This window comes from Rattus rattus, chromosome 2 (assembly GCF_011064425.1).
Source record: "Rattus rattus isolate New Zealand chromosome 2, Rrattus_CSIRO_v1, whole genome shotgun sequence".
Taxonomy (NCBI): domain Eukaryota; kingdom Metazoa; phylum Chordata; class Mammalia; order Rodentia; family Muridae; genus Rattus; species Rattus rattus.
In genome coordinates, this window is record NC_046155.1 from 13,673,091 (window position 1) to 13,698,258 (window position 25,168).

The window sequence follows — 25,168 nt, forward strand, 5'->3', positions numbered from 1 at the left end:
ATTATTGATACCTTCCCAAAGGCCTAGGAAGAGTTTTATAGTGACCACACAGAAAAGTTTCTCTTTAACCTTTGTCTTTCTTTAGTTGAATTAAGTGTAAGTGGCCCCAATAGGGATTTATATTCTCTCAAGTGACTCATTATTTTAAAGAAATTACATGAAGGACATTTAAATACTAAACTAGATCGGCCAAGAATGGACTCAATGATTATATCAGAATCTATTCCACATTAAAGAGAAGGTCACAAGTCTTGTCAGTCAAGACTGAAATTTTAATTACTCCATAATATCATGGTTCTTATGAATGCCATTCTTACCTAATTCTAGCCTAGTCACTAATTTCTAAGGAACCATTTTTCTCCTGAATGTCAGAATATGAAGAACACTTCCTGCTGTCATGTAGATCTCATGAAACCATGATTTAATGCCATCTTGTTCTCACTGGATGACTCTGACCAAAACCTCATGAACCACCATTATTGTTTTACCTGTAAGAAGACTGGGAAAGTTTCTTTAAAGGAGCTCCCTCAGATATCTGTGGCAGCAACATCTGAGCATCAAAGTTAATTTGCTCATTGGTGAGTTTCCTTAGATGGCTAATGGAAAAGAAATCGAAATTGTTGAGAGAGTATCTAAAAGACTCCGGTTTTATTAATATTTTCCTCACATAAATAATAAAAATAAAAAACTCTATAATGCTTTCCAATTTAAAATGAATAATCATGAATATCAACATTTATGAAACACAAGTATGTTGTTAATGTATGGATAATTATTTGCATGAATAGACATAGAAAACATAGTTGAGATACATGGTTGAATTGACTAACATGACATATGTGATAAAGTGAGATTAAAACTTAAGTCATTGATAAAGTCAGAGGAAATCTTAGTGTGACAAGACCAGATTAGCCTATTCTCAGCTAAGTGGCTATTGCAACTGATGGCTGATGGGAGAGTTAGAGTAGGTTTTCTTTAGGAATGTTTCTCCAGAGAGACTACCCATGCTCCTACATGCTATACACTTACACACAGCCCTGATGAGCTCCGAGGGGTTAGAGAAAAAAGAACAAAAGAAAATATGAGGTGAGAAGAAATGGTGGTAGGATTGGAGAGAGGCTAAAGGGGAAAAATGGAGTTTGGATATCACTAAAACAACAGTATGAATGTATGACATTCGCAGTCAGTAAAAAATATAAATCATTCAGACTATCTCCTTTTAGAAAATATAAGAAAGTAGAATTTGTTCTTATAGGTCTCTTTAAGAGTAAGTCAACACTCTACGTTTTCTCTATCTCATGAGTTTGGCTAATGAGCAGAATTTTGAACAATTTAAAAGAAAACATTTAAGTCATCTGTATTTTTGAATGTCAATGAAATATAAAATGTCTAATATAAAATTTAAATATCCCATATTGAAATTTTATGTAAAATTAATTATATCACTTTGTCACAAAATATTAGCATTGAAAATATACACAGTAAATCTCTAAGAATATAAGAAAATATTTTCAAATGACTATTATAATTTTCATTTTTGAAGGAAAGAGAATTCTCATTTAAAAAAATAAAAACAGTTTAGCACTTAGTTCTGCAGAGTCTTTAAATTCCTCTATTATAAGCTAAAGTTACGAAATATGACTTTTCTTTTTTTTTTTTTTTTCTTTTCTTTTCTTTTTTTTTTTTTTGTCGCTGGGGACCCAACCCAGGGCCTCGCTTCCTAGGCAAGCGCTCTACCACTGAGCTAAATCCCCAACCCCTAAAATATGACTTTTCTTTCTCTCAATTATACCAGACTAGAATTAATAGTTTATAAAATATTAATGTTTCCCTGGTTGCTTTATTTGCTGATAAGGTGCATTGGCCTGAGAGATGAAGTGAGGAGAAGCCTAACTGCCACTATATTTGAGAATATATGGTAGTCTGAAAAATGTTTACAACGTACAGTGCTTACCTACTAAACTGTATCTCAATATAAGACTATTGTGTGGACATTCAAGCATTGAGGAATAACTGCTACAAAGGATATTAACCTGATTGGTATAAAATAAATACCTCAAATTTTTATTTTTATGTTTTCTATTATTCATTCATCAAGTTGAACAAGAACTAATCAATTACCCCAACTTAGTTTGTTATTATTTAATATTATTATTATTAATATTATTGTCTGCAACAGACAAATGTAAATTAATGATATTGTAAAGAGAGAAATAACGAAGGTCTAAAATTATTATAGCATAATTTGGTTGTAGAAAACATGACTGAATATTTGCTTTGAAAGCTGGTTTAAAGGATTTGAGATTAACAAATAAATAAATTTAAGTCAAACCAAACAAATAAAGGGACATGAATAAGGAAATAAATGAAACTAATAAACTGTGGTCTTGTGCAATTTAATGTAACAGTAAATGAAATATTTATCAAACTGACTCTAACAAAAACTGATTGTTTTAAGCATTAGGCTCCTAAGGGGCAATGTGAACGCTATTGCATACGTGTATTTGTTACATGAAGATGATGCCAAGGTTGGAGTTGTCTCCCAAAACAGTCTTAGGGAAAACCATAGTATATTAATGATAAAAATGAAACCAACGGGTTTGCAGAAACTGTTGTATTGGGGAAAAGAAGTGTTTGAGTGTCACACGGAAACAAATATGCACACACAAAGTTGTCTTAAAGCCTTAAGAGAGGTGAATGTCAAATTTTGAAGTTCAAATTTAAGTTTAAATAATATTTTTATTCCATAGCATGACCTTGCATATATGAGCTCGTTTTCCTTTACATAACTATTTTTGGAATTTGTGCTTGCAGACCACCAATTCCAGACATCTCTGTCTTACTTGATCCACAAAAAGAACATCTACTGAATCAGATCCTGACCACTTCTTCGTGTTTGTAACATTGCTACCTTGGTTTTTGCTTTGAGAAAACAACCATTCCTGAAAGCTTCCTGGAACCAGCTTTTAACTTATTTCATTTTTTTGATATTTGATTGTAATTCTCCTATTGATAACCTTGATTATTTGTTTTTATATTTCCCTGTCTTTTACTCATTTTTTTTCCTGTGTCTTGCTAAGTTTATTACTTATTGAATAAGGAGGTTTTTTTGTACAAATATCATCTTGGCTTTAAAAGGAACAGTTAGCTTGCTTACTATTATTAGACATTATTCTTTGATACCTTTATTTTATTTATTTATTTATTTTTTATTATTATTAACTTGAGTATTTCTTATATACATTTCGAGTGTTATTCCCTTTTTTAAGCTAAGACCAGTTATTTGATGAATATAGATGCAGAAATTAACTATAAAATATGTGCTAACTGAATTCAAGAACATATTAAATTATGGCCAAATGAACTTCATCCATGAAAGATAACATTTTTGCAAAACATGTGCATCAATAAATGTAACACACCACATATACACCCTTAAGAACAGAAACCACATAATCATTTGGATTGATGCTGAAGGGGTATTTCGACAAAGTTCCAACATGCCTATATGATAAAAGTTCTGTAAACAGCTGTAAATAAATGAAGATAACTAAAAATAATACTCTATATAAAAAAATCCTGTGTAGCTAACTTTATATAAATGTAAACAAACTCAGAGCAATTCCTCTAAAATCACAAATGAAATACGAATGTTCATTTTCCATCTTTTATTTGATATACTATTTAAAATCTTAGTTATATAATTTGTCAAAAGAAAGGCATGAATGTGAATAAAAATAGGAAAGAAAAGGTCAAATTATACCCAATTCCAGGTTATATAACTCTTTTTCAAAAGGCAGTATCAAGTCTGCTAGAAAACTTTTGGACGTACAAAACACCTACAATAAAGTTTCATAATATAAAATAATTTTCAAAAAGTATTGCACTAACTCTGTAGATTAATTAATTTTGGTAGGATCAGATTTTTGTAATATAAACCCTGCCAAATGAAGGGTATACAAGGTCTTTTGATTGCTAATTATTTTATTTGACTTACCTTTCCAATGTTCTTGAATAGAGGTTGTTCTTTGTTTGGTTTATGTGTGTTCCAAAATATTTATTATTTGGAGCGAATTTGAATGGGGTAGTTTTTCTAATTTCATTCTCTGATTGTACATCATTGCTATGTAGGAAGAAGTCTAATGTTTTTCCTCATTATTACTCTTTTTCTTATTAGAGGAGCAACACAGTCTGAGAAGAAACAGTGTTAAAGGACTTCACCCTCCATTACAGAGAGGATGAAATGAAAGAGTAAGTATCTAAGGAGAATTCCATCCTAATGAGAGAGCTGAAAGGAGTCATTCTCTAGACTCTCCTAAGCCCAGAAATGTGACACATTTAAAACATTCAGCTTTGTAAATTATTCACAGAGTCCATATCCGTATACCCTGTCATGCATTAGAGAGCTAAAAATGTGCATTCTATGTGCTAAGCATGAAAATTAAATTATCAAGCAAGAGTACTGGAGTTAAAACTTGAATGTGAGGTTTAGGGATTTAGCTAAGTGGTAGAGCGCTTGCTTGCAAGGACCTGGGTTAGGTCCCAAGCTCCGGAAAAAAAAAAAAAAAAACTTGAATGTGACCAAAAATCTAATCAATTAGCACTCTTCCATTCTATCTCCTCAAATTTTATCAAATGCAAAGCAAAGCCCCAAATTCTTCAGTCATAATATAACTGGAGAACTGCACATGATCATTATAATACATTTACACAGAGAAAGACAAAGCCATAAGCAGAATGATAACCATCAATCCCACAATGCCAAAACTTAATATTTCCAGACATGTAATTGCATCGTGTGAGTATATGTAATTACCTTTAAGTGGTATGCTGTTTTACAATCTCATTATTAAGTTTTTCTCATTTTGTTAGGATTTTCCGCACTGTTATTTTAAATTATTTCGGAGACTTGCACCATCTCGCTAAGTACCCTTCTCTTGATGTTTTTTCATAATTTTGCTCCATTCCACTGAAAGTTATAGCCAATATTCCTGTCTATATTTTATAGACAGGTAGAGTGAAAAAAATTCCTCAAAACAATATTCCTGATCAAAGTATATGATTCTCTTCCAATCCTTCATTGTACATATCAAGTTATACTACAAAAATCTATACAGCAATTACACTCAGTTTGGATGTTTGAGAAGAGACTTGTCTCTCAAACGCAAATGCCACAAGCATTTATCATTCCTCTATTATAATCAATTTGATCTCAAAAAGTTGTTTCCCATTTATCTCTTTATTTGAATACTACTGAAATTGTATTTCATGTGTTTATGGTTGTTTACCTTTAAGATTCTTAAAATCTTTCAATATCTTTTAATAATTTTCCATTATTTTTGCTGAATTATAAAATGTTATTGTTACTAAATATGCAGAATGTGTTCTCTCATCAAAGAAATTTAACATTTTTTGTCTTTTCCCAAAAAATAAATTCTGCCCTTTTATTACTTGGATAAATACATTTATGTACCATGAGACATTATAGATCATGTGAGCTAGATTTTAGCTTTTCTTTATTTTCAACTTAAATTTTCCCTATAAGAATGATACTGAACCTCAGTGAACTAGACTGTTGGGGGAGGGGGCAATGGGGGAGGGTGGGGGGGAACACCCATAAGGAAGGGGAGGGGAGGGATGTTTGCCTCGAAACCGGAAAGGGAATAACACTCAAAATGTATATAAGAAATATTCAAGTTTAAAAAAAATGAAAAGTTACATATGAAAATAGTAAGCTTAAAAAGCACAGAGTCTTAAAGATAAGGATCGTTTTATTAGTGAGGAGACAATTACTAAAACTGAATGTTAGCTAGTGAGAGCCTGTTGGTCCTAGTGAAGTCTGAAATACATTTTGTATGTTGGAGAACTCTTCGATTTTCTTTCTTAGGGAGAGGTATTTGTATTTCACCCATACAAAAAATAAAGCTCAAGCAAATATTTGAACCCTCAAAAAAAAAAAAAAAAAAGAATGAATTTTCACTCATATGGCTTGAGAAATAACTACAGATGTTAGGATTTCAAGGCTTTGTAAGTGTGTTGAAATAGTAATGACTGATAATTGATATAAATTTAGTGGGTACTCTGCCAGTGCTGTTTTAAGTGCTGTCATATGTCTCTCAGAAACTGAAGGAGGAAGAGACTTCTCTTCTCTGATCTATTTCCCAGGTAATAAAACTAATGAGAATGGTACTGGAGGTCAAGAAATAAAGCAATTAAGGAAAGAGACTTAGCAGTAGTGAGCCTATGTTTAAATTCCCACTGCCGTATATAATATTGTAACCTTGGGCAAATGTCCAATTTCCTTATCTGTAAAACATCACTTAGAATTTATTACTCCTAAGTAAGTTAATATTAATATATAGACTTCTATCCATTTGTGGATTTGCAATATGAAAACTCAGATTTCCTCTAATGACATTATGTGTAATTTTTAGCTTCATTTTAATTGACAGATAAAAATATTTCTTTATTTTTAGGTGTAGCAGGATTGGTCAGTGTATGTATATTTATTCTTCTTTAAATGTATTCGCTGATATGTTACTTACTATTCATTTATTCAATTGTTCATTTATTTTGATTGTTTGAGAGGAAGGAACCATCAACCTATGGACAAATGTCAAAGATTTTACTTTGATTATAAAAGTTAATAAAAATCAAAGCCTTTATTCCGTTCATCGGGTATTTTTTTTAAAAATAAAGTGGGACAACATATTTATGACAAACATAAGTAGAAAATTATGAAAGAATCTCATTTTTTTCATTCTTGGGGTTTACGGTTATCTGATGGCAACATTTTTGTGCATAATTATTAACTATTTCTAAAGCATGACATTACCAGAATTCATTAAATACATTTATAACACTTTCACATCTGGTTAGATGTAATTAAATGAATATATAATTATTACTGATGATTCGCACTGTTTTTAGGTATAGTAGAATAAATTAAAATCAAATATGGAATAGTCAAATATTCTGTAGAGGACACTGTGAGATTCAGAGTTAAGCAATCATCATGTAGCATGTTGTACAGATGAGTTACGATGGTTTGTATGTCACACCAGTTGAGTTGTTGATTGTTAAGAATTCCCCACTACCATTCACTTCAGAGTGCTCATGACTGTGACTGTCTCACTGAGCCTGTGTGTGTGTGTGTGTGTGTGTGTGTGTGTGTGTGTTTTGTTTCTTCAGTTAATCATTATTCTGTCTTGTTTCAGTTTTCTTGTATCTCAGGTAAGACTAATATTAACACATTGCTGTTTAATTCATTGTCAGGTAAAGTTTTATCTAAATTGAAAACCTTTGGGTCACAGAAGGAAATACAGAAAAATTATAAAATGAGAAATATATGAAAAGTGTAGGTCATAAAAGATCAGACTTCAGATAATAGCCGTTTGATATGGAGTCCAGACTAAATGTAAAGTAAATGGAGTATAGCTATGTGTAAGGCACGGAGAGCTATGAGAACAGAGAGTTAGTACATAAAAGTGCTAGATAGAACAACCTGAATAACTTTTGCAGGCATGATGTAGAAGTACATATTTAAGTACAGTGAAGTTCATAAATTATCATTACATTGATAATTGAAATATAGTTAAACTAATTGTTAGTGATGAAAGCTGAAAGAGTGGTGAAAATGATAGAGAAAGTGTCTGTCTGTTTATTATTGTGGTTCTCCATCTTGGTAGTGATTTAATTTTATTACAAAAATAACTAAGATCTTTACATAACTTTACATTCTCATATCTACATGTATTCTATCTGAGTAAGAATCTATATAAAAAATGTGAATGGTGCATTTATTTATCTAGCTTTAAACACAGTTAAATATATGTTTGTCCTATTTAAAAATATGTCCAAAATATACAGTTTTACATACAAACAAAATGTTTCTCGGTTAAATCAAAATATTGAAATAAATGGAGGAAACACCTACCAGTTTTTTTGGGAATTTGTCTGTAGACATGCATGTCCACTACTAAGATTTCTAAGGAAAAATATGCCAGACTTTTAATTGTGAATTTATTTCCCAAAATTGGGATCGAAACTAAATACCAAGAAGAAAACCACAGAAGAAACAGGTTCAGCCTCCCTGACTTTTCTCTGGCTTGAAGCAACTCAGTAAATAAGATACCGCATTTCCTTTGTTTGTTTGTTTGTTTGTTTGTTTTCCATGCAAGGCATGATGAATGGGAAGCCTGTCCTCAATCAATCTGGGACTCCTGAGTTTGTTTTCCGCGTCTTCACCACTGTCCCTGAATTCCAGGCTCTCCTCTTCCTCCTCTTTGTCCTGCTGTATTTGATGATCCTCTGTGGTAATACAGCCATCATCTGGGTGGTGTGCACCCACAGCTCCCTACACACGCCCATGTATTTCTTCCTTGGCAGTCTGTCTGTCTTGGAAATCTGCTACACCACAGATGTAGTACCTTTAATGCTTTCTAACATCTTTGGGGCCCAGAAACCCATATCACTGGCTGGTTGTGGGACACAAATGTTCTTCTTTGTAACTTTAGGAAGCACTGACTGCTTTCTCTTGGCAGTCATGGCCTATGACAGGTATGTGGCCATCTGCCACCCTCTACACTACAGCCTCATCATGACCCAGAAACTGTGTATCCAGATGGTGATGGGCTCTTTGAGTTTGGCGCTATTTCTCTCCCTCCAGCTCACTGCCTTAATTTTCACCTTGCCCTTCTGTGGACATGACAGGGAAATAAACCACTTCCTCTGTGATGTGCCCCCAGTTCTCCGCCTAGCTTGTGCTGACATTCATGTGCACCAGGCAGTCCTCTATGTAGTGGGCATACTGGTGCTGACTGTCCCATTCCTGCTGATATGTATCTCCTATGTGTTCATTGCTTCTACAATTCTACGCATGCACTCTGCAGAGGGTCGCCAGAGGGCTTTCTCTACCTGCTCCTCCCACCTCACTGTGGTCTTGCTGCAGTATGGATGCTGTAGCCTCGTATACCTGAGGCCTCGCTCCAGCACCTCAGAGGATGAGGACCGCCAAATCGCTCTGGTCTATACTTTTGTCACCCCATTACTCAACCCTCTGATTTACACTCTTCGAAATAAAGATGTGAAAGGCGCGCTGAGGAACTCCATCTTCCATAAAGCAGTCTGAGGGGAGATAAAGATGTCAGGGAATTGTGTGGTAATTGTCAGTTAAATCATTCAACAGAAAAGGACAAACAAAATTATATCACTTACTGTCATCAACATTACACTACATTAAAAAAACAAAAAACAAAATCACATGCGAGCACCCCTATTATTGCCTCTCCTTGTTGCTTTTGTGCTCTCCTGCCCGTCATGGCCAGCCTTAAGGACCGCAAAGTGAAGTGGTGGTTGTTGGAAAGCCAAGGCTTTGAGGACTACATGCAGGAGTGAGAAATAGGACTGGTTCTTGGGAAGATAGGTGCCATGGCCAAACCAGACTGTATCATTATTTTGATGGCAACAACATCACTGACAAAACTGAGAACACAGTAAGCACGACAGTGTTTTCTTGTACCCTGAGAAGTTTGATTGCAGGAAGACTGAGACCAAATGTACCTTCACAGACGGTGCCCTGGTCCAGCACCAGCAATGGAAAAGGGAGAAAAGCACAACAGCAAGAAAACTGAAGGATGGGAAGATGGTGGTGGAATGTGTCATGAACAATATCACCTGTACTCAGATCTATGAGAAGGTGGAATGAGGGCTTCATCATCATGCTGGACAGGAGTTAGCTGTCTGAGTGAATAGACTGAATTCAATGAACAGGTCTTAACAGCTTTACTAGCCTGGTATTCCTGAGGCCTCCCTCCTGCACCTCAGAGGATGATGAAGACCGCCAAATCGCTCTAGTCTATACTTTTGTCACCCCATTACTCTCCCTCTCTTTCTCTCTATCTCCCTCCCTCCTCCTTCCCTCCCTACTTTCTCTCTCTCTCTCCATCCTTCTCATGGAATTTATTTGTTGTGGTAAACTTACAGGACAAATCAAGAGTGAAAGTTAAGTAGGCCGCCAGAAGTCAGGAATGCTGATACTTATTTGAACATACATGGGGGAGTTACAGCTGAGTCTTAGAATTATTTCCAAATATGAAGAAAATCTACCCTTTAATAACCTTAGAAAAAGTATTTTGTCTTATATCTTATAAACAGAAAGTAAACCAGATTAATCCACTTACACCACATCTCCCAGTATCCCAGAAAAGCAAAAGAGCAATGTTCCAGCATTGACAAGAGACCTCAGATACACGGTTATCCTGATCCCTCCACTGCTCTGCTGATTTGATGCCCATGGGCTTTCCTAGTTTCCGACTTCTTGTGTCTGTCCCCATTCTGTGTTTCTTTTAAGGATTCTTGTGGACAAGAAGTATCTCAACAGAAGAGATTTGACTTAGAGGTTTGGTCTAACCATACATATCAATTTTTCCCTCCAGCTACTCATATAAATAACTATCATTGAATAGTTTAACAAAAAGGACTGAATGGATATTTAAAGATCTAATGACAGTGTATGGTCCATGATTGTATCCCTAATTCCTTTTTTTTTAATATTTCTTTTCTTTCTTTCTTATTTATTTATTTTTATTTTATGGATATTTTATGTATTTACATTTCAAATGTTATCCCTTTCCCCATTCTCTCATACCCCTCCCCCTCTGCCTGCTTCGATGAAGATGCCTCCACTCCCACCTACCCACTCCCACCTCAACAACTTAGCATTCCCCTGTGCTGGAGCATCAAGCCTTCTTCTCAAGACCAAGGGCTTCACCTCCTATTGATGCCAGACAATGTCATCCTTTATAATATAAATGGCTGGAGTCATGGGTTCCTCTATGTGTACTTTTAGTTGGTGGTTTAGTCCATGAGAGCTCTGGGGAGTCTGGTGGATGATACTGTTGTTCTTCGTATCAAGTTGCAAACCCCTAAGCTCCTTCAGTCCTTTCTCTAACTACTACATTGGGGTCCCCCTGCTCAGTCTAATGGTTAGCTACAAGTATCCTTATCTGTATCAGCAAGGCTCTGGCAAAGTCTATCAGGAGACATCTGTCAGCAATCACTTCTTGGCATCAGCAATAATGAGTGGGTTTGGTGGCTGTATATGGGATGGATCTCCAGTTTGGGCAGTTTTCTTTATTGCAAACACTTCACGTGAAACCCATGTCAAACTGTTGGTTTACACAGGATCATTCCTTTGCTTAGTAAATAAATGTGTTTGAATAATAATAATAATAATAATAATAATAATAATAATAATAATAATAATAACGTGCTACCAGGATGGACATACTCAACTTTCTTTAAGTCATAGAATAATTTTAAAATTTGAATAGAGCTTCCAACATGGGAACACCGTTCTACTTAACTTCATTTTAGGATTCTCATTTCAAACAAGACAGTTGCTTTATTGGGAACCTCACATACATGCTGCATTTGAATAAAGGCTGCTGTCTATTTACATGTGATCTCCAGAGGAGGATGAAAAGCTCATTCTATAAAAGGGAGCTACTTACCTTCTTAAAAGGGCAAACATTTCCCAAAATTAATGTCTTTTTCTATATTTGATGTGAAGATATAGTTAGCAATTGCTTATTTACTGTATGGGTTTCCTTCACATTAGGTGTTTGTTCTGATAACTTCATCATTTTCTTCTTATAAACAAAAAAGAATTACATTACACAGGTGATGTAGATAAGGATGGTTAGGCTATTATACCAAGACCAGATCCTTTGTGGCTTCAGCATAAAGTCTCTCTACTAAAAATTCTGTCATTAAAGTTGGTCTTTCAACATCTTCTACACTTGCTTTTTTTTATTTTATTTTTCTTGGATTTTATGTATTTACATTTCAAATGTCATACCTCCTCTCCCTCCAATAACCCCTCCTCCCAACCCCTTGCTTCTAGGAGGATGCTCCAGCTCCTACCCATCCACTCATCTTAGCATTACCCTACATAGGGGAAACAAGCCTTCACAGGACCAAGGGCTTTTCTTTCTATTGATGCTGGACAATGCCATCCTCTGCTACATATGTGGCTAGAAACATGGGTCCCTTCATCTGTACTCATAGGTTGGAAATTTAGACCCTGGGAACTCTGGTTGGTTCTGGTTGGTTGATATTGTTCTTCTTCCTTTGGTTTAAAAAACGTCTTCAGCTCCTTCAGTCTTTTCTCTAACTTCTTCATTGAGGTCCCCTGTTCAGTCAAATGGTTCGCTGCAACTATCCTCATCTAAATTGGTAGGGCTCTGGCACAGCCTCTCAGGAGACACCCATATCTTGCTCCTGTCAGCAACCACTTCTTGGCATCAGAAGTAGTGACTGGGTTTGGTGGCTGCATATGGGATGAATCCCGGGTGGGGCAGTCTCTGGATGACCATTGCTTCAGTCCCTGCTTCACTCTTCGTCACTATATTACCCCCTGTGAGTATTTTGTTCTCCCTTCTAAAAAGTATTTTGTTCTCACTGAAGAATGCACATTTTGGTCTTCCTTCTTTTTGGGCTTCATATGATCTGTGAATTTTTTCTTAGGTATCCCAAGCTTTTGGCCTAATATACAGTTATCAGTGAGTGCATACATTGTGTTTTCTTTCTGACTGGGTTACGACACTCAGGAAGATATTTTCTAGTTCTATCCATTTACCTAAAATTTCATGTAGTCATTGTTTTTAATAGCTGAATAGTACTTCATTGTTTAAATGTACCACATTTTCTATATCCATTCCTCTATTGAAGTAAATCTGAAAGAATCCTGGTCCTGGATGCTTTCAAATTCTTTTCCTCCTATCTCTGCCTCAGTCATACCTGTTTATGCATCTGCCCTCCAGTGTATAGATTAGGCTGTGTAACACTCATGTAAATACATATTTAACTAGAAGTCACTAAACTCTGTACTTCACAATAGGTTATCTCTGCTCAGTGACCTGTGTATAGCAAAAAAACAATGCTTACCATGTTATTTTCTTCCAGAACATCTATTGAAGTTTGCCAAATACAGGTTATAAAATGAAAGTAGGATCCATTAGCTCTAAAGCACATGTGCTTTTGAGCTGGCCTAAGAAGTTGGCATAAATTACATGATTATCATATGAATATGTATATATTATATCCTGAAATGTTTCAGGTCCTTAAGCCTAAAATTTACTGGTATACTTAAAAATGCTTCAATGAAATGACTTGAGAATCCAAATTTAATCTACCAAGGTAAAATAGTACATTAATGGACATTAAATTAATTTTTAACCATACACTTTATGTGATTCTCCATATGATAGAATGACAAAATAAAAGCTATATAAGTCATGGGGAAGAAGACGTTAAGCTTCCCACTTGGACCAGGAGTTGAACTCTCATATTGTCAATCTCGGCACCAGACACCATTATCAATTGACTCATCTTACTAGTTGACTACATCATTCTAATTACCATCTACTTCTCAGTATTTGCCGCTATGTCCATGTTGTTTGAGCTGATAAGAAGCCATTGTGCCAATACTTTCCAAACAGAATAGTTTTCATCTTAAGGACTCAAAAAGATGTAGTAATATATTACAGTTTTTGCTTTCAAGTGTGGCCACCAAGGGGCCAGATAATGACACAACATGAAAGTTTAATAATAGTTTCTTGGTCAGTGGACTATGATGTTCTTATTCTTGCTGCAACTGGATGTCCCATGATAGGGTGATACCTTTAGGGATCTTCAACTTCTCAGATAAGTGGAGGAGGAAATGAGGAGTATGAGAATGGGAGTAGAATGAGAGGAGGAAGGAGGGAAAGGTAATGGGGTGGAGGAGAGGGAAACATGATCTGGTATTGGATGGGGGAAAGTACTGAAGTACTGAAGGTGAACAAAAGAATGAAATCAGGCAACCTCTGGATGAAGGAGGTTGGAAGGACACTCTAAAATATATCAGTGTCCTGGGAAGTGAGAGACACTCAGGACATGACTGGGGGTTGGGGGGGCTGAAGGCTAGATGAAATGCCCTACAGTGGGGAAAAGGAACTTATTGAACCTACTTCTAGCATAAAGACAGGGCATCAAATGAAGGATGGGGTTGCTGTCTGACAGTCAAAGTTCTGACCCATAATTCTTCCTGTCTGAAAGAAATGCAGGAACAGAAATTGAGAAGATCTTGAGGAGAAGGTCCAGTGACAAGCCCAAAATGGGATCCAGATCAAGGGGAAGCCTGAAAACTGACAACATTACTGAGGCTATGGGCCATTTAAAAACAGGGACCTACCATGACTGTCCTCCAAAAGATCCAACAACAAGCAGCTCAAAGAGTCAGATGCAGATATGTGAACCCAACCAATGAACAGAAGCTGCTGACCCCTCTGGTTGAATTAGGGGGAAACTGGAGGAAGCCGAGGAGGAGGACAACTCTGTAGGACAACCAGCAGTCTCAATTAACATGGACACCTGAGATCTCTCAGACACTGGGTCACCAACCAGGTGGCATACACCAGCTAAGATGAGGCCTCTAACACCTTTACGGCAAAGGACTCTCAGGAATGGGTCCAGTCAGAGAAGATGCACCTAATTCTCAAGAGAGTAGAGGCCACAGAAAATTTAGAAGTCTGGTTGGGTGGGTGTGGTGGGGACATACTTGTGGATACTGAGGGGTGTGTATGAAGGAGGTATGTGATGTGGAACAGTCAGCGGGTGGACCAATAGGGGAATAAAATCTGGAGAGTAAAAATAAATAAATTTATATTTTTTAAAAAAGGAAAATAAATGAGCATTATTTTCTCTGTTACATGGATTTCAAGTGTGAATCCCCTTCAATAATGATTGCATATTACATAAATATATCAAAGAAATAACTTGTATTGGCTGTTAAGTGATGGTATGAAAAAAATTACTCTAGCAGTAATACATTATGTTACAAGGAAACACATTTAACTCAGGCTAAGTTGCATATACTTTTGTATATGCATTACCTTGTGCCCACTGGGTGCAAGGACCTATGAGCACTCAGAGGCAGGACCCATCTGATTCCTGCCTGCACCTAGAACTGAAAGACAGTCACCAGGATAACCTACACACCTGAGATTACAATACCTGATTCAAGAAACAGATGAAAGAAAACGGGAAAACAGTTCTACAGGAGTGCTGACATAAAGGCCTACAGAAGGGTCAAGCCACTATCAGAAACAGCAAGACAAGCAAACAACAGTGACAACCCGATGGCAAGAGACAAGCACAGGAACCTAAGGAACAAAAACCAAGAGTAGTTGGCATCATCAGAGACCAGTTCTCTCTCCAAAGAAAATACTGGGTTTCAGTCATTCTCGAAATCAGTCTGGAGGTTCCTCAGAAAATTGGACATTGAACTACCTGAGGACCCAGCCATACCTCTCTTCGGCATATACCCAAAAGATGCCCCAACATATCACAAAGACACATGCTCCACTATGTTCATAGCAGCCTTATTTATAATAGCCAGAAGCTGGAAAGAACCCAGATGCCCTTCAACAGAGGAATGGATACAGAAAATGTGGTACATCTACACAATGGAATATTACTCAGCTATCAAAAACAATGCCTTTATGAAATTCATAGGCAAATGGATGGAACTGGAAAATATCATCCTGAGTGAGGTAACCCAATCACAGAAAAACACAAATGGTATGTACTCACTGATAAGTGGCTATTAGCCCAAATGCTCGAATTACCCTAGATGCACAAAACACATGAAACTCAAGAAGGATGACCAAAATGCGAATGCTTCACTCCTTCTTTAAATGGGAACAAGAATACCCTTGGGAAGGAATAGGGAGGCAAAGTGTAGAACAGAGGCATAAGGAATACCCATTCAGAGCCTGCCCCACATGTGGCCCATACATATACAGCCACCCAATTTGACAAGATGGATAAAGCAAAGAAGTGCAGGCCAACAGGAACCGGATGTAGATCTCTCCTGAGAGACACAGCCAGAATACAGCAAATACAGAGGTGAATGCCAGCAGCAAACCACTGAACTGAGAACGGGACCCCCATTGAAGGAATCAGAGAAAGGACTGGAAGAGCTTGAAGGGGCTCGAGACCCCATATGAACAACAATGCCAACCAACCAGAGCTTCCAGGGACTAAACCACTACTCAAAGACTATGCATGGACAGACCCAGAGCTCCAACTACATATGTAGTGGAGAATAGACTTATTGGGGCGCAGAGTAGAAGGGGAAGCACTTGGTCCTGCCAAAGTTCTACCAACAGTGCATGGAAATGTTGTGGGGGCAGTAATGGGAGTGGATGTGGGGACACCCTTATGGGGGATGGACAGTGGATAGGGAAGTTATGGATAGGAAACTGGGAAAGGGAATAACATTTGAAATATAAATAAGCAAACATATCTAATTAAAAAAGAAGAAACGTAAATAAATAAAATATCCAATTTTATTTTCCTTTCTTTCCTTCTCTTTCCTTTTCTTTCTTTTTCCTATTCTTTTCTTTTCCTTTCTATTTTTTTTTCTAACCTGGGCAGGAGCTCAAATCAGGAACTTGAGAAAATAACTATACTAGAGATCAGGAGAGAATGCTGCTTTTCCATTGCTTTAACCAAGGTTTGCTCCCTGTTTCTATGCAACAGAGGACTTTCTCCCCATGCATACTCCCAGCCCCAAGTAGGTTTTCCTACTTCTATCTAAATCAAGAATAGGTTTTACATAGTTGCCCAGCGGCCAGCTTGATGGAGGCAATTCCTCAAGTGAGGATATTTCCAAGTGTGGTAATCCTGTGTCAAATTGACAAAAAGGATAAAAACTAACCAACCAACAAATCTCTGTACTAGAAACCAACCAGCACAGGTTTGAATGCTCAGAATATCTGGGTATATGGCCAGAACCCTTAAATTCTACAACTAGTAAAGAGATGTGGGGAGATTATAAAATTAGGCAAGCATGGGGTGCTTAAGATGATATAATGTCTTAAGCTTTGTACAGGGCAATAAGCGTGGATCAATCTGCATTCTTCTACATGTTGACCTCCAGTTGAACCAGCACCATTTGCTGAAAATGCTATCTTTTTTCCATTTGACGGTTTTGGCTCCTTTGTCAAAAATCAAGTGCCAATAGGTGTGTGGGTTCATTTCTGGGTCTTCAATTCTGTTCCATTGGTCTATCTGTCTGTCTCTGTACCAATACCATGCAGTTTTTATCACTATTGCTCTGTAATACTGCTTGAGTTCAGGGATAGTGATTCCCCCTGAAGTCCTTTTATTGTTGAGGATAGTTTTAGCTATCCTGGGTTTTTTGTTATTCCAGACGAATTTGCAAATTGTTCTGTCTAACTCTTTGAAGAATTGGATTGGTATTTTGATGGGGATTGCATTGAATCTGTAGATCGCTTTTCGTAGAATAGCCATTTTTACTATATTAATCCTGCCAATCCATGAGCATGGGAGATATTTCCATCTTCTGAGGTCTTCTTCAATTTCTTTCTTCAGAGGTTTGAAGTTCTTATTGTACAGATCTTTTACTTGCTTGGTTAAAGTCACATCGAGGTACTTTATATTATTTGGGTCTGTTATGAAGGGTAATAAAGGACCTCCACATCAAACCAGATACACTCAAACTAATAGAAGAAAAACTAGGGAAGCATCTGGAACAAATGGGCACTGGAAAAAATTTCCTGAACAAAACATCAATGGCTTATGCTCTAAGATCAAGAATTGACAAATGGGATCTGATAAAACTGCAAAGCTTCTGTAAGGCAAAGGACACTGTGGTTAGAACAAAACGGCAAGCAACAGATTGGGAAAAGTTCTTTACCAATCCTACAACAGATAGAGGCCTTATATCCAAAATATACAAAGAACTCAAGAAGTTAGACCGCAGGGAGACAAATAACCCTATTAAAAAATGGGGTTCAGAGCTAAACAAAGAATTCACAGCTGAGGAATACCGAATGGCTGAGAAACACCTAAAGAAATGTTCAACATCTTTAGTCATAAGAGAAATGCAAATCAAAACAACCCTGAGATTTCACCTCACACCAGTGGGAATGGCTAAGATCAAAACTCAGGTGACAGCAAATGCTGACCAGGATGTGGAGAAAGAGGAACACTCCTCCATTGATGCTGGGATTGCAACCTGGTACAACCATTCTGGAAATCAGTCTGGAGGTTCCTCAGAAAATTGGACATTGAACTGCCTGAGGATCCAGCTATACCTCTCTTGGGCATATACCCAAAAGATGCCCCAACATATAAAACAGACACGTGCTCCACTATGTTCATAGCAGCCTTATTTATAATAGCCAGAAGCTTGAAAAAACCCAGAGGCCCTTCAACAGAGGAATGGATACAGAAAATGTGGTATATCTACACAATGGAATATTACTCAGCTATCAAAAACAGTGACTTTATGAAATTCATAGGCAAATGGTTGGAACTGGAAAATATCATCCTGAGTGAGGTAACCCAATCACAGAAAAACACACATGGTATGCACTCATTGATAAGTGGCTATTAGCCCAAATGCTTGAATTACCCTAGATGCCTAGGACAAATGAAACTCAAGATGGATGATCAAAATGTGAATTCTTCACTCCTTCTTTAAAAGGGGAATAAGAATACCCTTGGCAGGGAATAGAGAGGCAAAGATTAAAACAGACACAGAAGGAACACCCATTCAGAGCCTGCCCCACATGTGGCCCATACATATACAGCCATCCAATTAGACAAGATGGATGAAGCAAAGAAATACAGGCTGACAGGAGCCAGATGTAGATCGCTCCTGAGAGACACAGCCAGAATACAGCAAATACAGAGGCGAATGCCAGCAGCAAACCACTGAACTGAGAACGGGACCCCCGTTGAAGGAATCAGAGAAAGAACGGGAAGAGCTTGAAGGAGCTTGAGACCCCTTATGAACAACTATGCCAAGCAACCAGAGCTTCCAGGGACTAAGCCACTACCTAAAGACTATACATGGACTGACCCTGGACTCTGACCACATAGGTAGCAATGAATATCCTAGTAAGAGCACCAGTGGAAGGGGATCCTTGGTCCTGCTAAGACTGAACTCCCATTGAACGTGATTGTCTGGGGGGAGGGTGGCAATGGGGGGAGGATGGGGAGGGGAACAACCAAGAAGGGGAGGGGGAGGGATTAGGGGGATGTTTGCCCTGAAACCGGGAAAGGGAATAACACTCGAAATGTAAATAAGAAATACTCAAGTTAATAAAAAAAAAGTAAAAAAAAATGATATTATGTCAAAATAGAGGTATAATATGCATAACTGAAACTCTATGGCTGATTTTTTTGAAGAAAATTTACTGATTTATTCTGTTTCTACTCTTCATCATGAGTTTACACTTCTTTTTTTTTTTCATCTTTATTAACTTTGGTATTTCTTATTTACATTTCAATTGTTATTCCCTTTCCCAGTTTCCAGGCCAACATCCCCCTAACACCTCCCCTCCTACTCTATATGGGTGTTCCCCTCCCTATCCTCCCCCCACTACCACCCTCCCCCCAAAAATCATGTTCACGGGGTTCAGTCTTGGCAGGACCAAGGGCTTCCCCTTCCACTGGTGCTCTTACTAGGCTATTCATTGCTACCTATGAGGTTGGAGCCCAGGGTCAGTCTTTGGGTGGTGGCTTAGTCCCTGGAAGCTCTGGTTGGTTGGCATTGTTCATTTGGGATCTCAAACCCCTTCAAGCTCTTTTAGTCCTTTCTCTGAGTCCTTCAACGGGGGTCCCATTCTCAGTTCAGTGATTTAATGATGGCATTCGCCTATGTAATTGCTGTATTCTGGCTGTGTCTCTCAGGAGAGATCTACATCCGGTTTCTGTTGACCTGCACTTCTTTGCTTCATGCATCATATCTAGTTTGGTGGCTGTATGGGCCACATGTGGGGCAGGCTCTGAATGGGTGTTCCTTCTGCCTCTTTTCTAAACTTTGCCTCCCTATTCCCTCCCAAGGGTATTCCTGTTCCCCTTTTAAAAAAGGAGTGAAGCATTCACAATTTGGTCACCCTTCTTGAGTTTCATGTGTTCTGTGCATCTAGGGTAATTCGAGCATTTGGGCTAATAGCCATTTATCAATGAGTGCATACCATGTTTCTTTTTCTGTGATTGGGTTACCTCACTCAGGATGATATTTTCCAGTTCCATCCATTTGCCTATGAATTTCATAAAGTCGTTTTTGATAGCTGAATAATATTCCATTGTGTAGATGTACCACATTTTCTGTATCCATTCCTCTGTTGAAGGGCCTCTGGGTTTTTTCAAGCTTCTGGCTATTATAAATAAGGGTGCTATGAACATAGTGGAGCATGTGTCTTTGTTATAGGTTGAAACATCTATTGGGCATATGACCAAAAGAGGTATAGCTGGGTCCTCAGGTAGTTCAATGTCCAATTTTTTGAGGAAACTCCAGACTGATTTCCGGAATGGTTGTACAAGTCTACAATCCCACCAACAATAGAGGAGTGTTCCTATTTCTCCACATCCTGGCCAGCATTTGCTGTCACCTGAGTGTTTGATCTTAGCCATTCTCACTGATGTGAGGTGCAATCTCAGGGTTGTTGTGATTTGCATTTCCCTTTATGACTATTGTTGGGGGAGGGCCATAATGGGGGGTAGGTGGGGGAGGGAACACCCATATAGAAGGGGAGGGGAGTGGTTAGGAGATGTTGGCCCAGAAACCGAAAGGAATAACATTCGAAATGTCAATAAGAAATACTCAAGTTAATAAAAAAAAATTAATAAAAAAAAACTTGGGAAAAAAACAAAAAAAAAGAAAAATAGAAATAAAAATATATTTAAAATTAAAAAAAGATGTTGAAAATTTCTTTAGGTGTTTCTCAGTCATTTGCCATTCAGCATGCCTCTACTGTGAATACTTTGTTTAGCTCCGAACACCATTGTTTAATAGGGTTATTTGTCTCCCTGCATGCTAACTTATTGAGTTCTTTGTATATTTTGGATATAAACGCTCTATCAGTTGCAGGATTTGTAAAGACTTTTTCCCAATCTGTTGGTTTCTGTTTTTTCCTAACTACAGTGTCCTTTGCCTTACAGAAGCTTTGCAGTTTTATGAGATCCCATTTGTCGATTCTTGATCTTAGAGCATAAGCCATTGGTGTTTTGTTCAGGAAATGTTCTCCAGTGCCCATGTGTTTGAGATTCTTCCCCAATTTTTCTTCTATTAGTTTGAGAGTATCTGGTTTGATGTTGAGGTCCTTGATCCACTTGGACTTAAGCTTTGGGTGATAATCATGGATCGATCTGCATTCTTCCACATGCTGACCTCCAGTTGAACCAGCACCACTTGCTTAAAATGCTATCTTATTTCCATTGGATGGTTTTGGTTCCGTTGTCAAAAATCAAGTGACCATAGGTGTGTGTGTTCATTTCTGGGTCTTCAATTCTATTCTCCTCGTCTATCTGTCTGTCTCTGTACCAATGACATGCAATTTTTATCACTATTGCTCTGTAATACTGCTGGAGTTCAGGGATAGTGATTCCCCGGGAAGTCCTTATATATTTGAGGATAGTTGTAGCTATCCTGGGTTTTTCGTTATTCCAGATGAATTTGCAAATTGTTCTATTGAACTCTCTGAAGAATTGGATTGGTATTTTGATGGGGATTGCATTGAATCTGTAGTTCGCTTTTGGTAAAATGGCCATTTTTACTGTATTAATCCTTCCAATCCATGAGCATGGGAGATCTTTCCATCTTCTGAGATCTACTTCAATTACTTTCTTCAGAGGCTTGAATTCTTATCATACAGATTTTTCCCTTGCTTGGATACAGTCACACTGAGGTATTTTATATTATTTGGGACTATTATGAAGGGTGTCATTTCCCTAATTTCTTTCTCAACTTGTTTCTCTTTTGTGTAGAGGAAGGATACTGATTTATTTGAGTTAATTTTATACCGAGGCACTGTGCTGAAGGTGTTTATCAGGTTTAGTAGTTCTCTAGTGGAACTTTTGGGACCACTTAATTACAATGTCATATCATCTGCAAATAGTGATATTCTTACTTCTTCTTTTGCAAACTGTATCTCTTTCATATTCTTTTGTTGTCTGGTTTCTCTGCCTAAAACTTCACGAATGATATTGAATAAGTAGGGAGAGAGTGGGCAGCCTTGTCTAGTCCCTGGTTTTAGGGGGATTGCTTCAAGTTTCTCTCCATTCAGTTTAATGTTAGCTACCAGTTTGCTGTATATGGCTTTTACTATGTTTAGGCATGGACCTTGAATTCCTATTCTTTACAGGAATTTTATCATGAAGGGGTGTTGAATTTTGTCAAATGCTTTCTCAGCATCTAATGAAATGATCATGTGGTTTTTATCTTTCAGGTTTTTTTTATAGTGTGGGTTATGTTGATGGTTTTCCATATATTAAACCATCCCTGCATGCCTGGGATGAAGCCTACTTGATCATGATGGATGATTATTTTAATGTGCTCTTGGATTCGGTTTCCCAGAATTTGATTGAGTATTTTTGCGTCGATATTCATAAGGGAAATTGGTCTGAAGTTCTCTTTCTTTGTCGGGTCTTTTTGTGGTTTAGGTATAAGAGTAATTGTGGCTTCATAGAAGGAAATCGGTAGCGCTCCATCTGTTTCAATTTTGTGGAATAGTTCGGATAGTATTGGTATGAGGTCTTCTATGAAGGTCTGATAGAATTCTGCACTGAACCCTTCTGGACCTGGGCTCTTTTTGGTTGGGAGACCTTTAATGACTGCTTCTGTTTCTTTAGGAGTTATGGGGTTGTTTAAATGGTTTATCTGTTCCTGATTTAACTTCGGTGCCTGATATCTGTCTAGGAAATTGTCCATTTCCTGCAGGTTTACAAGTTTTGTTGAATATAGGCTATTGTAGTAGGATCTGATGATTTTTTGAATTTCCTCTGATTCTGTAGTTATGTCTTCCTTTTCTTTCTTTTTTTTTTGGGGGGGGGAGGAAAGGGTTTATTCAGTTTACACTTCCACATTGCTGTTCATCACCGAAGGAAGTCAGGACTAGAACTCGCAGAGGCTAGGAGCCTGGAGGCAGGAGTTGATACAGAAGTCATGGAGGGGTGGCGCTTACTAGATTGCTTGCTTTCTTATAGAACCCAGGACAGCCAGCCCAGGGATGGCACTACCCACAAGGGACCCTCTCATCCTTGATCACTAATTGAGAAAATGTCTTACAGCTGGATCTCATGGAGGCATTTCCTTAAAGGAGGCTCTTTTTTCTGTGATAACTCCAGCTTGTGTCCCTTAAATTTGGGTATGTTTTACCTTCATTTTCATTAAATTCTAAGAAGCCTTTAATTTCTTTCTTTATTTCTTCCTTGACCAGGTTATCATTGAGTAGTGCATTGTTCAACTTCCATGTATATGTGGGCGTTCTTCCCTTATTGTTGTTGAAGACCAGCTTTAGCCTGTGGTGGTCTGATAGGACACATGGGATTATTTCTATCTTTCTGTATTTATTGAGGCCTGTTTTATGACCAATTATGTGGTCAATTTTGAAGAAAGTACCATGAGCTGGTGAGAGGAAGGTATAGCCTTTTGTTTTAGGGCAGAATGTTCTATAAATATCTGTTAAGTCCATTTTGTTTATGATTCTTCTTAGTCTGTCTATGTATCTGTTTAATTTGTTTCCATGATCTGTTTATTGATGAGAGTGGAGTGTTGAAATCTCCTACTATTATTGTGTGAGGTGCAATGTGTGCTTTGAGCCTTAGCACGGTTTCCTTTATGTATGTAGGTGCCCTTGTATTTGGAGCATAGATATTTAGGATTGAGAGTTTATCTTGGATTGGATTTTTCCTTTGATGAATATGAAGTCTCCTTCCTTATCGTTTTTGATGACTTTTGGATGAAAATCGATTTTATTCGATATTAGAATGGCTACTCCAGTTTTCTTCTTCAGACCATTTGCTTGGAAATTTGTTTTCCAGCCTTTTACTCTGAGGTACTGTCTGTCTTTGTCTCTAAGGTGTGTTTCCTGTAGGCAGTAGAATGCAGGCTCCTCATTGCATATCCAGTTTGTTAATCTATGTCTTTTTATTGGGGAGTTGAGTCCATTGATGTTGAGAGATATTAAGGAATAGTGATTGTTGCTTCCTGTTATATTCGTATTTGGATGTGAGATTATGTTTGTGTGCTTTTCTTCTCTCTGTTTTGTTGCCAAGATGATTAGTTTCTTGCTTTTTCTAGGGTGCATCTTGCCTCCTAGTGTTGGACTTTACCATTTATTATCCTTTGTAGGGCTGGATTTGTAGAAAGATATTGTGTAAATTTGATTTTCTCGTGGAATATCTTGGTTCTTCCATCTATGTTAATTGAGAGTTTTACTGGATACAGTAACCTGGGCTGGCATTTGTGTTCTCCTAGGGTCTGTACGACATCTGTTCGGGATCTTGTGGCTTTGACAGTCTCTGGTGAGAAATCTGGTATGATTCTGATAGCTCTGCCTTTATATGTTACTTGACCTTTTCCCCTTACTGCTTTTTTTTTTTTTTTTTTTGGAGCTGGGGACCGATCCCAGGGCCTTGCGCTTGATAGGCAAGCTCTCTCCCACTGAGCTAAGTCCCCAACCACCCCCTTACTGCTTTTAATATTCTTTCTTTGTTTTATTCATTTGGTGTTTTGACTATTATGTGACCAGAGGAGTTTCTTTTCTGGTCCAATCTATTTGGAGTTCTGTAAGCTTCTTGTATGGTTATGGGCATCTCTTTCGTTAGGTTAGGGAAGTTTTCTTCTATGATTTTGTTGAAGATATTTACTGGTCCTTTGAGCTGGGAGTCTTCACTCTCTTCTATATCTATTATCCTTAGGTTTGATCTTCTCATTGAGTCCTGGAGTTCCTGTATGTTTTGGACCAGTAGCCTTTTCCATTTTACATTGTCTTTGACAGTTGTGTTGATGATTTCTATGGAAATTTCTACTCCTGAGATTCTCTCTTCTATCTCTTGCATTTTTTTGGTGATGCTTGTATCTACGGCTCCTTGTCTCTTCTTTTGGTTTTCTATATTCAAGGTTGTCTCCATTTGTGCTTTCTTTCTTTTTTTTTTTTTTCAGAGCTGGGGACCAAACCCAAGGCCTTGTGCTTGCTAGTCAAGTGCTCTACCACTGAGCTAAATCCCTAACCCCCATTTGTGCTTTCTTTATTGCTTCTGTTTCCATTTTTGATTCCTTCACATGTTTGATTGTGTTTTCTTG

At 37.6% G+C, this 25,168-nt stretch overlaps 1 protein-coding gene and 1 pseudogene across 1 annotated transcript; both read left to right on the forward strand.

Annotated features, from left to right (window-relative positions):
• The first annotated feature begins 8,173 nt into the window (after positions 1-8,173).
• LOC116893720 (olfactory receptor 10Q1-like) lies at positions 8,174-9,130 on the forward strand. Its single transcript, XM_032895435.1, has one exon. It carries the CDS (start codon positions 8,174-8,176, stop codon positions 9,128-9,130), a length of 957 nt encoding a protein of 318 aa, XP_032751326.1.
• Positions 9,131-9,318: 188 nt separating this feature from the next.
• LOC116893721 lies at positions 9,319-9,706 on the forward strand (annotated as a pseudogene).
• The last annotated feature ends 15,462 nt before the right edge of the window (positions 9,707-25,168 follow it).